This window comes from Narcine bancroftii, chromosome 2 (assembly GCF_036971445.1).
Source record: "Narcine bancroftii isolate sNarBan1 chromosome 2, sNarBan1.hap1, whole genome shotgun sequence".
NCBI classification, from domain to species: domain Eukaryota; kingdom Metazoa; phylum Chordata; class Chondrichthyes; order Torpediniformes; family Narcinidae; genus Narcine; species Narcine bancroftii.
Genome location: NC_091470.1, coordinates 96,000,445 through 96,016,962, shown reverse-complemented (window position 1 = coordinate 96,016,962; position 16,518 = coordinate 96,000,445). Strand labels below are relative to the sequence as shown.

General features: G+C 42.6%; 1 protein-coding gene across 8 annotated transcripts in view; it reads right to left on the bottom strand.

Moving 5' to 3' along the window:
• The window catches only part of LOC138753926 (piwi-like protein 2), a 135,849-nt gene that overhangs the window by 54,838 nt on the left and 64,493 nt on the right, over positions 1-16,518 (bottom strand). For all 8 annotated transcript variants that reach the window (XM_069917494.1, XM_069917493.1, XM_069917496.1 and 5 more), the window contains 6 exons: positions 12,759-12,883; positions 10,131-10,211; positions 8,073-8,186; positions 6,768-6,956; positions 5,527-5,611; positions 1,235-1,324 (listed from right to left, as the gene is read on the bottom strand). In XM_069917494.1, the coding sequence (XP_069773595.1) occupies positions 1,235-1,324; positions 5,527-5,611; positions 6,768-6,956; positions 8,073-8,186; positions 10,131-10,211; positions 12,759-12,883 (684 nt within the window). The remainder of the gene's footprint in view (positions 1-1,234; positions 1,325-5,526; positions 5,612-6,767; positions 6,957-8,072; positions 8,187-10,130; positions 10,212-12,758; positions 12,884-16,518) is intronic.

Here is a 16,518-nt window from a genome sequence, read left to right as displayed (position 1 = left end):
AAAAGGGCATGGTCTGGGTGGATGAGACTGTGTTGATGATCAGTGGGGAGATGTTGTTGTTTCCAATTGTTACTGACTGAGGTCTTCCAATGAGAAAGTCAAGATCCAGCTGCAGAGGTAGGAACAGAGGCCTTGGGTTTGTAGCTTCGTAACTAGCACTGAGGGAATAATGGTATTGAAGGCTGAGCTGTAATCTATGAAGAGCCTCTGCAGGAGCTACTACACACCACAGTTTTAAATGAGCCCTAATTTCTGTACCCTCATTCAAAATTCCACTCCTCATGGAAACATCCCCATACCTACCCTGTCACGCCCCCTCAAGAAGTAGACGTTTCAATAAGATCTCCTCACTTCAAAGATATTCCACAAGAATCTAGATCAAATTGTTTCAGCCCATGGTACAATAATATGGAGTTCTCTACGCTGTCCCATTCTGGGTTTACTCAATCAATTCTAGGACAGGTCCATCCTAGCCTAGGGCAAAATCTATTCCCACTGCCATCTCACTTTTTGGGTTCCCCTTTAATCCACATATATACCCCGTTTTATGAAACCTTTCATAAGCCGAAATGGCATAAAGCAACAACCCATTCACTACTACTGAAAACTATTTTCGTAAAAGTCTTCAAACCCATTCAAAACCTTTTGTAAGGTTTCTTCATAAAACAAATTTTCATGAAGTGAGTATTCTAAAACGGGGGTATATGTGTACATCCTGTCATTTGGAAACCCCATTTCTATTTAAGCACACAACACAATAGGCACTTTCAGTGGCCAAAATACCCCGATGTAAAGCCGCATATTACACCCCTGCTGCCCCTGCCCCCCGGTGTGGGATGTCAGGCAGGGGTAGCTGGCGTGGGCTGTCAGTGCTGGGGCAGCCGGTGCGGGATGCTGGGGCGGCCGGCGCCGGATGTCAGCTCTAACATCCCATGCCGACCGCCCCAGTATCAACAGCCCGCACCGGTCGCCCCAGCGCTGACAGCCCATAGGGACAGGAGCCAGAGTGCTCTCTGAAGCTTTTAGCGCTGCCACCTAAACGGCATTTGCACAGGTCAGATACTGCTTCTGCAGGCGCATTCTTGGCGGAGAATGTACCTGAAAGTGCCTCATGAGTGCTCTGTGATTATCCCAAAGAAGCTCATGAGTTCCTTGTTAATTTCTTGAGGTTAGATAATACCTTGGTCACCTCCTTCTGTCTATATTTTTGCATAATTTGTAGGTGGTTACTTGCCTTCATTGCCCGCATATCCTTCCTCATTTGATCAGGTATCCCAGTCATGAAGGACAGCTCAGGCACAAGAAGAATTTCATTCTGGATTAACTAATGCAACAACAAAAAAAAATTACACTTCAATTAAAATCTGAATCAGCCTTCACATTGAAATTTACTTATTGACAATGACTGGACAATTCAAGTCTCATTTCTTAGGTAGCGTCACGCCAATGTCAAATCTTGACGGCAAAGTGAAACACAAAGACTAGTTGCAGCATTCATCACACTAAATTAGAAGGCAGAAAGTTAAAGCTTTAGGAATGGGCATACAGGAGATTTACTGGAAAGGATCAGGGTTTCTGGACTTACTTTAGATGGAGGCAGTAGAGAAGCTGGAAACTTCTTGCAGCAACTTGCAACACTGTTCTCTCACTGTCCTGATTAAATGCCTTTGAACTGAAAATTCAAATTGGTTTCTCTCCTCACAGATATTGCCTGACTTGAAACAAAGTACAAAACATTACAGCACAGTGTAGGCCCTTCGGCCCACAATGTTGTGCCGAGCTACATAAACCTGCTCAACAAACTAAACCTTTCCTACCTCACTGACATCCCTCTATTTTTTTTTGCATCCATGTGTCAGTCTAAAAATTTTGTAAATGTCCCTATTGTACCAGATTCTATCATCATTATCCCTGGTAATGCATTCCAGGCACCCACTACTTAAAAAAACCTTGCCCCTGATATCTCCCCTAAACTTTCCTCTTTTCGCCTTATACAGATGTCCTCTGGCATTTCCTACAGTCACCTGGGATAAAGATGCTGATGGTCCACCTTATCCATGCCTCTCATAGACCACTATCAAGTTACCTTTCATCCTTCTTTGCTCCAAAGAGAAAAGCCCCAGCTCTGTTAACTTTGCCTCACAAGACATGTTCTCCAATCTTGGTGAATCTCCTCTGCATCCTCTCCACATCCTTCCTGTGATGCAGGGACCAGAACTAAACACAATATTTCAAGAGTGGTCTCACCAGAGTTTTATAGAGCTGCAACATTACTTCACTGCTCTTAAATGCAAACCCCAATTAATGAAGACCAACATACCACAAGCCTTCTAAACTGCACTATCAACCTTGATAGATCTCTGGATTTGGATCCCCAAGGTCCCTTGGTTCTTTCACACTGTGAAGAATTCTGCACTCCACTTTCAAATTCAATTTCAAAATACACCATTTCATACTGATCCAGATCGAACTCCAACTGACATTTCTCTATCCAAGTCTGCGTCCTCTCTATATCCCTGCTGATACAACAACTTTCAACACCATCCACAACACATCGTGTCTTCTGCAAAGTTACGGACTCATCCTTCTACTTCTTTGTCCAGGTCATTTATAAAAATCACCAGGAGCAAGGGTCTGAGAATAGATCCCTATGCAACTCCACTCATCACTGACCTCAAGGCAGAATATATTCCACCTACTACTACCTCTGCTTTCTGCAAGACAAGGCATGCCTCACGACTTTCTCAACGAGTCTACCATGACGATCTTGTCTAATGCCTTACTAAAATGCATATACACATCTCCCATCCTACCTTCAATTTCTTTTGTCATTTCCTCAAAACACTCAATTAGGTTCACGAGGCATGACCTGCCCCTCACAAAGCCACGCTGTCCATCTTAGAGACTATGCTTCTCCAAATACTCATAAATCCAGTCCCCAAGAATCCTCTCCAATAGTTTGCCTACCAATGATACCAGATTCTCTGGTCTATCATATGATTGTACATTCTGTGACAGATTATGTTATATTTTATATTGTATAAATATATATGTTTGAAAGGAGATAAATTGTGGTGGGTTTTTCTTTAGTGTAGGTCACATATAAACACTTCAAAACAGATCTCATTTAAAATGCCAGAGCTCTACTCAAGCCAGACAGTTCAGGCTCCGAGTGCCTTTGCACAAAGTTTGAAAAATGACTATAAGGACTTCACAAGTAGGTGTTAATTGGACATACTGTGGAGTAATGGATTACTGTTTTGGAAAGCAACAGATGAACGGAGGATTAGGTCTGGAGCCGCAGTCTGTCTTGAGTGCAGTTGGCTGTTCTAAGAGGGTCATGTGGTTTTCTCTGAGGGAGAGAGAGAGAATTCAGTTTTACAGTTCAGCAGCAGCAGCTGGGACTGGAACAGGACAAGCTGGCAAGCTTGTGGAAAAACCCCATTTTGAAGATGGGCTGTGAGTTGTGGTGCGTACAAGAGGAGAGGACTGGCTTCATAATGTTTCATTTGAAATAAGGGAAACAAAAAGGAACTCTGTGGTGACCTGAAAAGAAAGAGATTATCATCTAGAAAACCCTGATGGGGCAAGTTTCTTTAGCAAGACACTGAAGTGGCTGACCAACAGGCAACAAATCTCTTTCTGAAAACCAACAAGAACCATTCACCTTTCAAGCACCAAAGCCTGGTGAAATTCATAAATGTTAAATTCTGTGCACAGTTTAAGTTTACTGTAACCAGTGAACTTGACTGGACTGTGGATTAAAGAACTTTTCTGAACTTACACACATTTGACACAAGTGTGCTTAGAATTAGAAGGGGGTTAAGTTAATGTTTTCATGTTTAAAGATAATTAAAAGCAACTTTTGTTGAAGTGACCATTCATTTTGGTGAATGTTTATTGCTGCTGGGTTTTGGGGTTCTCTGGGCTCATAATAATATACCCAAGAATCTTCCTATTACCTTTTTTTGAAACAAGGGATCTATATCTTCCATTGTCCAGTACCTCACCTGTGGCCAGGGAAAACAAAGATAATTTCCAATGCCCCAACAATCTTATCTCTAGTTTCCTGCAGTAAACCTCATCCAGTTCCCAGGACTCATCATCCAGCACTTTCCCTTTCTTAACCTCTCTGGCAAACAAGGAAGCAAAACTTTCACGTACAAATCGTCCATAATATAACCTCAACATTATTTCTGTACTCCCACCCCACCCCCGAAAACATATGTTCCCAATTTACTCTCCCAGTTCCTGCTTAATCTGATCTTAATGAGCTCTTCCCCAATTAAACACTTTACTATTTTGTCTACTTCTATCATTGTCAGGGGGTTGTCATCACTCTCACTGAAACGTTTCCCCACCGAGAGGTCAACCTGTCACTCTATCAGGTTCATTACCCAGTCAGTATACTAGATTCAGTATTGCCTCTCTGCTAGTCGGCTGGTCCACATACTCTGTCAGGATTCCTTCCTCACAGTACAGTAAGGAGGTACCAATTAATATTAGAGGTTGATCTCCCATAGCAACAACCCCGATATTTTTGCGCCACTCTTAAATCTGCCTACTTATCTGCTCCTCGGCATTCTGAGAGCTATTCAGGGGTCTTTACACTACACCCAATAGAGTGATTGCTTCCTTCCTGTTTCTTACTTCCACACACAATGAACCAGTAGACAATCCCTACACAACATCCTCCCTTTCTCCAGCTGTTATACTACCCTTGATTATTAATACTACCCCCTCCCACTTTTTTTAAACCTTCCTTCCTAACCCTTTTGAAACATCTAAACCCTGGTACCTGCATTAGCCAATCCAGTCTTGCATCAACCTGTAATGGCCACAATATTCTAATTCCAATACTGATCCATGCAAGTTCATCTCCCTTACTCCTAATATTTCTTGCATTGAAATAAACACATTGAGTACAGTACTGAGTACTGAGTTGTTAGCGGAATTATAATTCATCCAACACCTCCCCCATCCACAAAAGGAAAACTACTTTGCAGAGTCGCTTCTAATGCTGCAACACCTATTTACACTACACCGAAGTCATTTCCAACTAGGGTTCATGCAGACTCATGGGTACTCCCTTTGCCAACTAACCCTACCTACTACTCTTCCCACATTCCCATCAATATCCTCCAGGTTCTATCACTCACCCACCCACCAGGGACAATGTATAGGTGCCAATTAAGCCACTGGCCACGTCTTTAGATGTGGGAGGGAAAACAGAACAGCTTTGGGAAATCCATGCAGTCAGAGTAATGTACAAGTTCCACACAGAGCACCCAAGGACAGGATTGAACGTGGATTTCGGAAGCTATGAGGCAATGGCCTGATCCGCGATGTGACCTTGCCCTTGTCCTTTACAAAGGATTCTGTCCATTAAACTCTGACACCAATATGATTCACCACCATTCCAAAAGAAATCCAATTGTTTATTGTACCTGAAAATTGGGGAACAAAAGGGGAAAGAATAGGGCTTAGGATAACTATATAGAGTTGGCAAAGATCCCACATTTTTACCTGTCCCTGTGGTCCTTGTTTCTGCTTTATTCGATGTACCAGGAGAGGCTGTTTCAGATCTTGGATGCTAATCCCATAGGTTTTGCTGCAATTGAAATTCAACAGGTCAACATAATACAAATGGCACAGCAATCCAGCTTAACTCATAAATCAGCACCCCAAATTCCATTTCACATCCCTGCTTCTTCAGATTAGGCTGCTTCAGCCGGTATCAGGATGTATAAGTCTTAGGATTTTGTTCTTCAGTAGGTCAAAGAAGCATCTGGAGTCAAACTGAAAATGCAGGAAAATTAATAAAAAGCAAATGTAAAATACAAAAGTCTGCAAACACCTTGGTTGAAATAAAAATATCTGGAGAAACTCAGCAGGTCAAACAGTGTACTTTTTATAGCAAAGATAAAAAATATATAACCAACATTTCAGGGTTGAGCCCTTCATCAAGGAATGAAAAAATGTAGACAGGAATGAAACCAGTTTCATGGACTGCATCACAACTTTTGCAAAATGGAGAGTGGGCACCACGGTTAGTGCCACACTACTACAGCACCAGAGACTCGGGTTCGAATCTGGCACTGTCTATAAGGAGTTTGTACATTCTCTGTGGGTTTCCTCTGGGTCCTAATTTCTTCCCACCTTTCAAACATACATAGGGTATTTGGGTGGCACAGGCTCATGGGCCAGAAGGGCCTGTTACTGTGCTGTATGCCTAAATTTAAAATGTAATCAAATCAATGTTGTTTTTTCTTTACAGGTGTTTTGAATGCAGATCTAATCAAAATCTTGTTCATTGTTCCTTGAACCACATTGTATATTATGTCAGACTTCGTCACTGTTACCCATGAGCAAGATTGTGACCATCAATCAGTGTATGGCGCTTGTGTAATGGTTATTGGTTTAGTAATATTGAGGTCCAGACTAACCAGGACCAGATTTCTAATCCATGGAAATTTTAATTAGTTAATAATCTGGAAATACAACAATAACCAGTCTTTGCAATGATGATCAAAAACACTACAGTACTGAATTATGAAAAACATCTGGTTCATTAACAGCTTCCATGGATGAAAACAGCTTGGCCTACTTGCAACTCCTGATCCATCCCGAGTGGTTGGCTCTCAAATAGTCCCTGAAATAATCTAGCAAGCCACTCAGTTATAGATGGATCATGACCATTTACCAAATGTAACAAAAGTTGACCTTGCCACTCACATCAAGATGATGAAAGGTGAATAAATACTGACCTGTAGTATTCACAGAAGGTGACATCTTTCCCATCAGTCATCTGGAAGGAGCTCGTTGGATCCTTATCCCAGTCAATGTCATCAATACGGTAGGTACGATTGTTGTACTTGGTCATGATGGTGCTACCCACCAGCTGCTTCATGCAGTCGTCCTGGAAGTTTTCGCTGTTCTTCTGGTATATAGCCTGCCTGCAGAGAGAAACATTGTCCATGGACTGAACAGCAATACATGGGGAACATGCTGAACAGAAAGATCAACTCAGAACACAATAGGCTGGAGAGCATAAGCAATGGTAGAGTGGATGGGCTGAATGACCTGTTTCACTCTAAGTCAGATACACTTGAAGGTTTCAGAGTTCAATGAAAGTGCTGGATTGGCAAGCAGGAGTGAGAAAGGACAGTAGTTGGCAGCAGGGAAAAAGCATCAATGTGTTGCAAAAGGAAAGAGACAAGACTTTCATTAACATCTGAAGTCAAGGTTTATAGAAGCACAGCAGGGAAAAAGTGAACAATGTTTCCTCCTTTAAATTGTTTCTCTGCTAGCCACCATGCATCATTGCCATGGATGAACAAAATTCTGGACAGGCGAACCAGTTCATCAAGTTTGGTGGTCTTTCATTAGTGTCCAGTTCCATGTGTTCACCTGTCCTTCATGTCACTCAGCACCACCCCCCCCACCCAATACAAACTAAAATCTATTCACATCAATTTTTCAAAGCTCCAAAATATCCTCACCATCTACTTTGGGAGCGAAGGTAAAAAGAGATTTCTACCATTTGATCCTTCAAAAATTCTTTCCCAATTTTATTAGCTTAATTTTTAGGATTTTGTATCCATGGTTTTGAATCAGAGAAAATAATCTGTCTCCATCAACCCCAGCAAACAAGAGTCAGAAAAGATGGAAGCAGCTCCTTCGCCCCAGTGTTCGTGCCTACCATCAACATTCAAAAATCTCAAGCAGATCACTCCTTTAATCTTCTCAATTCTATACAATCAGTTGATGTTATTGTCCTTAGAATTTAACATGAGAAACAAAGAATTCAAATAGTTGGCGGCATAAAGTCTATAAACCTGTGAGCTGAGATTGGTGCACATGGAATTAAAAAAGATCTGATCTGCTGCGGGGTATCCTCTTCACTTTCCCTTGGCATCAAGTTCAGTGCTGCCTGCTGACCAAGACCTCACAAGTATCAAGAAACAAATACTAAGGAGAAATGACTGCTTAATGGAGGTCCAAAAGAGCATAAATTACAAAGATAGCATCTAGAAGCAACAAATAAATTAAGAACTGAAACAGATACTCACATGACATCTATAACAGACTCATTCCGAATTACTTTATGGGACAAATCGACCATCAACATCAATCCTCCATCTGTCCTACGGATCCTGGCAGAGTATCCAGGCCATATCTGCAGCCTGCACAACAAAAACTGGTCCTTACAACGGGAAGAAAAACTTGTAATTTATCCCTCATCAAAGCACTGACAATTTTGCCCATCTTCCTACAAAATTCAGTGCCACAAGATCAAGATCCTTTTGTCATGTAATAAAACAGAAAATGTAATGTTACACAATATACCCTTTAGCAGACATAGGCAGACAAAGAGTCGCCATTAGTATTGCCCGGTACCCCTTTACAGGAAGAGAAAGTGAAGCAAAAGAGTGTCTTCAGTTACCGAGTGTCCGTGGATTTGCCTCCAGTGCTCCAGCATCCTCTATCTGTGGCCATCTGAACTCCAGATCCAAACTGCTGATATGAGGAAGCCTGAGCACCTTCTCAAATCCCAGTTCTGATTCTTGGTTCCCATGAGCCAGTCTCCAGCAGCCAGGTTCATCGACTGCAAGTTGAAAACAGCCTGCAGCCTTTGTGGGTCCTTCAGCAGCTGATGTGCTTGCTGGTCTGCTGCTGTGGTCATCGTGTTGTAGGGTTGTTTCCTCTGCTTCTCCTTCTCAACTAGGGTTATTTCTACCCATTTCTGGTGCCCTGTGCCAGTCCTCATGTTCCCCGAAGTTTGTAACTCCTCAAAGTTGCTGCCAGCACGGACGTCGCCACCTTGGGAGCAGTCCCCGTGTTTGCAGGAACTTCAGTTAAAACTGTCAGCTCCTTTAACAGGCTACTTGTAGACTGTGTGGAGCCCCCAGCATTAAAACCAGACGGTTGGACCTTGTGGAAGAGCGCTGTGTCCCTGCCCCCTGCTTTCTCTGGGTCCACACTGGCAGTGCTGACAGTTGTTTGCATTGTGTGCAGTTCTGGTCACCCAGCTATAGGAAAGCCAACGTTAAGTTGGAAAAGGTGCAGAAAGGATCCATGAGAATTTTGCCAGGACTTGGGGAGGGGGAGGGTTTGAATTATTAGGAGAGTCTGGATAAGCTGGGGGTTTTCTCCCTAATGTGCAAGAGGGCGAGGGAGGGGTTCTAATAGAGGCTTATAAAATCCTGAAGGGCAGAGGTTAGGCAGCTAGACATAACCTTTCTTCCCCACCTGAACCTAAACCTACGGGGCATCGATTTAAGGTGAAAGGGAAGATTTAAAAAGGACCCAAGGAGCACCTCCTTCACAGAGGGTGATAGATTGTGGAACAAACTGACAGAGGAAATGTGCAGCCCACATGTCTGCACTGAACAGAATGCCCAGGTTCAATGAAAACTCTGCCACTTGCATATGACATATCTCTTAATCCCTATATATTCATGCATCTATCGAGAAGACTCAAACATTATTGCAGTGGTTCTCAACTTTGGATGCCACAGGTGCTCTCTGGTGAGTAAGGAATTACTTAAGTGAGTGGAAAAAAGGTTGAGAACCACTGCACAATTATATCCGCTCCCACTATGTCACTTGGCAACTTGTTCCAGGAATGACCACTCATTCAAAAAAAAACTCAGCCCCAAGCTTCTCCTTTAAACTGCCCCCACCACTCCCTCACTTAATGTGTACATACAAGACTAAGGCAGACTTTGGTCTCAAAGGGCATCTGGCAAGAAACGGAGTTGATTCAAGGCACAATTTTATTTTATTGAGTGAAGTAGGGTTCAGTGCCAGTACAGCCAATTCTTGCTCTTCGTGCAAGTATGGACATTGTGGCACAACTACAGCCCAGAGTCAAAGTTGCTCCGATCCCAGTAATTGAGCTGCACTGAAGTACAGGAGAGGATGAGCTTTGTACTCAACATCAGCAAAATCAAGCTACTCATCCAGCGTGCCACTGCTCTACACAGTGACTTTGAAAAATAGATTATGGATAAATATGCACTACTTCCTGTACCTTGAGAGTCAGATCTTGGTCAAGGCATCAATAGAAACTAAATGTGAAGCCTGTTATCGTGCTCCAGATTCTACATGAGATAAATCATACTTGCCTGTACTGAGGGAGAAAATGAGCATTTGTTGGGTCATAAAAATTTCTTCCAATCAACTTTAAATCCAGAATTCTCAGCACTCTGTGTATAAAAAGAAAAGCAGTGTGCATGATATGATGATCCACCCATCCTCCTAAATACAGTGAGAAAAATCCAGTCATTTAATTCACCAGACATCATCAAGAACAATACTGATAAGTAGAGTCAGGCTATAAATGTACTGTATTTGAAATTGCTTGTGACACCATCTGGCATTGTTCCTCTTAGCTTTTCTTCATATTGGCACAGTTTCAATTGCTACATTTTCTAAGTAGGTGCAATGATTCCTTCGGATTTTACCCTTAGTTTCTGATCACGTGAGGGGGATGTCCACATTGCAAGTAAACACACCAAAGTTGACAGTCAGTAGTCAGGAGAGGGGTAGAGGTTCAACTGCTAATCAGATCAGAGCAGCTCACCCTGGGTTTTCTGCTCAACTTGTGGCTGCTTGGTTACAACAACAGCTGTCACTCCTCAGGTGGCACCGTGTTGCCTCACAGCTCCCAGATCTGCAGTTAATCCAGACTGGCTGTGTAGAGTTTGTGTGTACTCCCCATGACTGTGTGGGTTTCACCCAGATGATCTTGAGATCTCACATATTCCAAAGTCATGGAGGATGGGAGGTTAAATGGCTGATCATTGCTCCTGATGTGCAAGTGAGTGGTAGGAGAATCAACGTGGGGTCCATGGACACGATAAAATGGTTTACTATAAAAAAAATCAGCAAGGGTGGAATTGATCAAATTGCTCTGAGAGGCAAAATTGACTCAATAGGTTTAATAACCACTTGGAGACAACATACAACAGAATAGCACAGAGAAGAATTTGTGGGTTGCACCAGGAATTGCTTTTTAAACTCAGTCTGATACAGAACCCACCCACGCATAGGCTATTTTAGACTTGGTCATGAGTAATGAGGAAGGATAAATAAGATCTTGTGGTTTGCGACCCACTGGGAAGTAGCGACCACAATATGATAGAATTCACGATGCAGGCTGAGGCAAACACCTCAGTGGACCAAAACTAGTATCTTTAATTAAATGACAATTATAAAAGCATGAGGGTTATAAGCTTAAAAATAGTTCAATAGATGAACAGTGGAAGATTGTTACCAAGCTGGTTACTACTGGTCTTTGATCAAAAAGCCTCTAATCCCAGCAACTATTCCAATTACATTTTAAATTTAAATTCAGTCATACAGCACTGTAACAGGCCCTTTCGGCCTTCAAGCCCATGTTGCCCAATTAACCTACAATAGTTTTGAAGGTTATGAAGGATGTTTTGAAGGATGGGCACCCAGAGGAAACCTTCACAGACACAGTGAGAATGTACAAACTCCTTATAGACAGTGCCGGATTCATACCCTGGTCTCTGGTGCAGAAACAGCATTGTGCTAACCACTACACTAACCGTGCCACCCTTCTTCTGCAGCCAAATACAATATGCTAGAAGAATTTAGCAGGACTGGGAGAAAAACAATGGTTGACCTTTCAAGTCAGAACTTACGTCACGACTGGGAACATAGAGAAGAAAAGCTGGTATAAAGAGGACAGGGCACATATGGGATTGACGAAGCAGAGGAACACAGGAGTCACAGGATGTTAGAATATGAAGCTCAACACAATTCCTGTTGTTTGAACTCAGCAGGTCAAACAGTATCAGTTGGAGAAATATGGGTGACAAGCTGAAACCCTTTATCAACACTCATGAAGAGATGTCAATCATGGTATAAAGAGAGGCCAGTTGGAACTAAACAAAGAGGTGGGGGGGGGGGGGGAGGGAAAGAAGTTGGAATAGAGCAAAATAATCTAATAGGGGGATGGAACCAAAGAGGAAGAGGGGTGGTGAACAGAAGTGGTACAGAGGGAACTCATGACCAGATATTATAAAATTCTATGTTCATACTGTTAGGATGTAGACTGCCCGGGCAGAACAAGAGTTGCTATTCCTCTAGTTGAGCTTCCTCCGCATACCCTTCTTTGCTTCCATTAAGGATCTTTCTTCCACCACTGTCACCTTTTATCATATTCCAGCAATGGCAACTTGCCTTCTAACCACCTTGTACAACTACTTCTTCCTGATCCCTTTGTTTTCCTTGCTGCCCCCGGTATGGCATCTGATAAACGTATTACCTCTGTCTGCCATGCTTCACAATCTCACATGTGCCCCTGGCTTATTCCCACCTCACCACAATCTCCAGTCGTGATGAAGAGTTGCAGCTGAAAAGGTAGCCCTTCTCTTTCTCTCACTGACACTACTCAGCCTGCTGAGTCCCTCCAGCAGAGTGTTGAGCTTCAGATTCCAGCATTTGCAGACTCCTGTGTCGACATTTTCTCTACAACATACTTTAAAAATATATTATGTCACACTTTAAAGAAAGCAATGTTCACATCCAACTTTTTCACATTGTTTATTCAGTGCTCCACAAGGGAGAAATAGAAATCTAAAAGACCAAATTGGGGGGGGAAAACACTTAATTCAGCATGAAGGCTCAATCAGTTTGGTTTCTCGAGTCACAGATGCTACTTGACCTATTGATTATTTCCAGCAATTTCTGCTCATATAAAAGACAGAAATGCTACCATATACCTTCTAAATATCACATTGTAGTAGGGAATGCAGAGATTGGAGTTTGGCTGCAGGACTTTGGTCATTTGGATTTTAATATCCACCTCTGTGCCATCCGTTCTTCTTTGCGACTTGAGATTGATCACCTTGGATGAAACAAAATTAAAATCAAATAAAAACATGAAGTTCTGGAAATAGTCAACAGGTCAGGCAGCAGAAGTGGAAGGCAAAGCAGTTGACATTTCACTTCAACATCAGTTATCCACATAATGGGGACAGCCCAGCTTCAAAATGGCTTTTAAGTTCAAATACTGAGTCACCTCACCACCAAGTGTTTTCTTTCTGCATTTAGCAAGACCAAAAAATAGTTTAAAAGCAGCCACTCACTGCAAAACAACTTCAATTTTATAACTTAGTGATCCCACAGAATGAAGAGTGAACTATCACTCTTGTCTACAATGACCAAGGGGTTGAATTTTAAGATCCCTACTTTACATTTCTCACTACCTACAACGCCTCCTCCACCCCCATACACCTCTAAGGATCTGGGATTTTCTAATACCACTATGAGAAAATTTACTAGGACATTGCTGGGACATCAGGAACTGATTTGCAGAGAACAGTTAAACAGTTTAGGATTTTATTTCCTGGAGCATATAGAAATGAGAGAGATTTGATAGAGGTATACAAAATTATGAGGGGTATAGATAAAGTAAATGTAATTACACTTTTTCCACTGAGGTTAGGTGAGATGCAAACCAGGGTCACAAGTTAAGGGTGAAAGGTTTAGGGGAACTCTGAAGAAGGAGTAGTGGGAGTGTGGAACGAGCTGCCAGCTGAAGTGGTGAATGTGGGCTCAATTTTTGCATTTAAGAAAAATTTAGACAGATATATGGATGGGAGGGGTATGGAGGGCTATAGATCAGTGGGACAAGACAACAGTTCAGCACAGACTAGAAGATCCAAAGGGCCTGTTTCCTGTGCTGTAATGTTTTATGGTAATAATGACTCATGCACATCCACAAAATTCAACACCTACCACTTGCATCACCCACGCCTTTGGAAGTCTCAGTCTCAAGCTCTTAAGTTTCCTTCATTCATATTTCTCCACTTTAAAACTAATTTCCGATGCCGACTTAAAGTCATCTTTTTGGCTATTTCCTTCCCAACATCATATGGGTTCTTTAATGCTTCTTTAATTACAATCCAGTGGTCATGGCATACTATCTGTCAATAATATTAAAGACTCCTGATCCAACTTTTTAAACTGGATTCCTGATCCCTGAAATTGATACAATACAAACATAGTGTTTCATAGAATCAAATGCCAAATCTATATATCAAAATCAAACTCTTTTTGGTTATGACAGCTTGAAAACTATGAAAAATTATGGTTATTCACATATGGTAGGAAGTAAGATCATTAAGATCAGTCTACTCTTCAGCAACGAATTCCCTCCATTTCAAAAATCATTAACTCAGATAATTTCAATGGTCCTGGAGGAAATTTTTCCAAACCACATTGATAACATTGGAGATTTTCTTCAGAATATTAAACCTATCCTTCAGGACAAACCAAGAAAGGACATACAATAGTCCCCAACTTACGATGGTCCAACTTAAGATTTTTCAAAGTTACAAGAGCTCGAATCCGTACTGTACTTTAAATTTTGGCCATGATATTCAGTGTCTTCTGACAGCACTGTATCACTCCCCACAATGATCCCAATGCTCCGCTCTCTCCCGACAGCCCTATGATGGTCCCCCCACACTGATCTCATTGCCCTGCTCTCTTCCCACAGTCCTGTGTCAGTCCCCACACTGATCTCATGGCCCTTTTTCAACTTATGATGAGAGTGCCGGAAGGGCACCTGTCCACAGTAAATGGTAGGGCACTGGGGAGTGCAGTAGAAAAGGGCTCTGAGAATATAATTCATAATTTCCTGAAAGTGGCGTCACAGGTGAATAGTGTTGCAAAGAGAGGTTTTGGCATATTGGCCCCTCATAAATCAAAGTATTGAGTATAGTTTGGATGCTATGGTATAGATGTATAAGACATTAGTGAGGCCACATATGGAGTATTGTTTTCAGTTTTGGCCATTAACTACAGGAAAAAGATCAACAAGATAGAAAGAGTGGAGAGAAGAATGAGCGTAATTTGATAGAGGTATTTAAAATGTTAAGAATAGACAGAGTAAATTTAGATAGGCTTTTTCCTCTAAGGATAGATGAGATACAAGCCAGAGATCATGAGTTAAGAGTGAAAGGGGAAAAGTTTAGGAGGGGGAACATGAGGGGGATCTTCTTCATACAAAGAGTGCTGGAACAAGCTGCCAGCTAAAGTGGTGAATGCGTGCTCAATTTTAACATTTAAGAGAATTTAGATAGAGTTCGTCGAAAGAACCAAAGACTTGTTGATCCAAACCAAGGCTTTTATTAGCAAAAGACAGGAGCTCTTCACAGGTGACCGACCAGTCTGGAATGATCCGACCTGGCTAGGGACACAACCCTTTAAGGCCCAGACAATAGGCGTGGCTAAGCTCTCAGCCAATCGCTGTAAGCACAGTCATTACACTCTAGATCAGGGGTGTCAAACTCAAATTCACGGAGGGCCAAAATTAAAAACTTGGACTAAGTCGAGGGCCGAACTAAATATTTATTGAAAATTTTCAACAACATCTGCATGTTTTCTCTTCTTTCAACAAATGTAATGTTAAACTTTTTCTTATTAAAATAAATGTTTAATAATAGTTTTGGATAAACTCTTTCCAGAAGCATTAACAAATGAGAAATAAAATATTCAATAAATAATATTTCTCTATAGAGGATTTGTCAAATGTTGCTAGTGTGCTGTCGAATAGTAAAATCTGAGGGCTATTGAGAATGTGGGAGAATAACATGATTCCTGAAACAATCAAATGGGTGACTGATTGAGGGCATGAACTCTAGCAGGGTTATTTGCCATGCCCTTTTTCCATTGGTACAGATATCCTTTGATTTACACATTTTTCAAGTTTTATGCCTAATGAGCTTGTATCCAGGTGCAGGACCATTTTTAACCAGGAATATATTTATCACTGTGACATGAAACTATTGGAAGATCGTTTTATCCTGAGATTAAAGTTCATAATACTTACTCAGGCCTGTGTGCGGGAGGGCGGGGTTTGCGGGCGATCGGGTTGGACAACGACAGTGCGGGGGCATCGGCTCTCGCTGCAGGGCGGCATCTCAGCGGATCAGCAGCCCCGTCACCGTGAGTCGCGGATCGGCCTGCGGCAGGGAGGGGGAGTGGGCAACGGTCCTGGCGAGGTCAGACCCCCCCTGAGTTTCTACCGGACCTCCCTTGACCTGCTGAGTTTCTCCCAGATTCCCCCTTTGACCTGCTGAGTTTCTCCCGGACCCCCCTTGACCTGCTGAGTTTCTCCTGGACCTCCCTTGACCTGCTGAATTTCTCCCAGACCCCCCTTGACCTGCTGAATTTCTCCCAGACCACCCTTGACTTGCTGAGTTTCTCCCGGACCCCCTCCCCTTGACCTTCTGAGTTTTTCCCGGACCCCTTCCCCTTGACCTGCTGAGTTTCTCTCGGACCCCCCTTTGACCTGCTGAGTTTCTCCCGGACCTCCCTTGACCTGCTGAGTTTATCCCGGACCCCCCTTGACCTGCTGAGTTTCTCCCAGACCCCCTTTTCTTTCCATGCCGGTGTCCCAGGACCTTTCCAGGGCAGTTTCCGCGCTCAGGACCACGCTGGGATCCCGGACAGCGGTGGAGGAGCAGGTGAGCG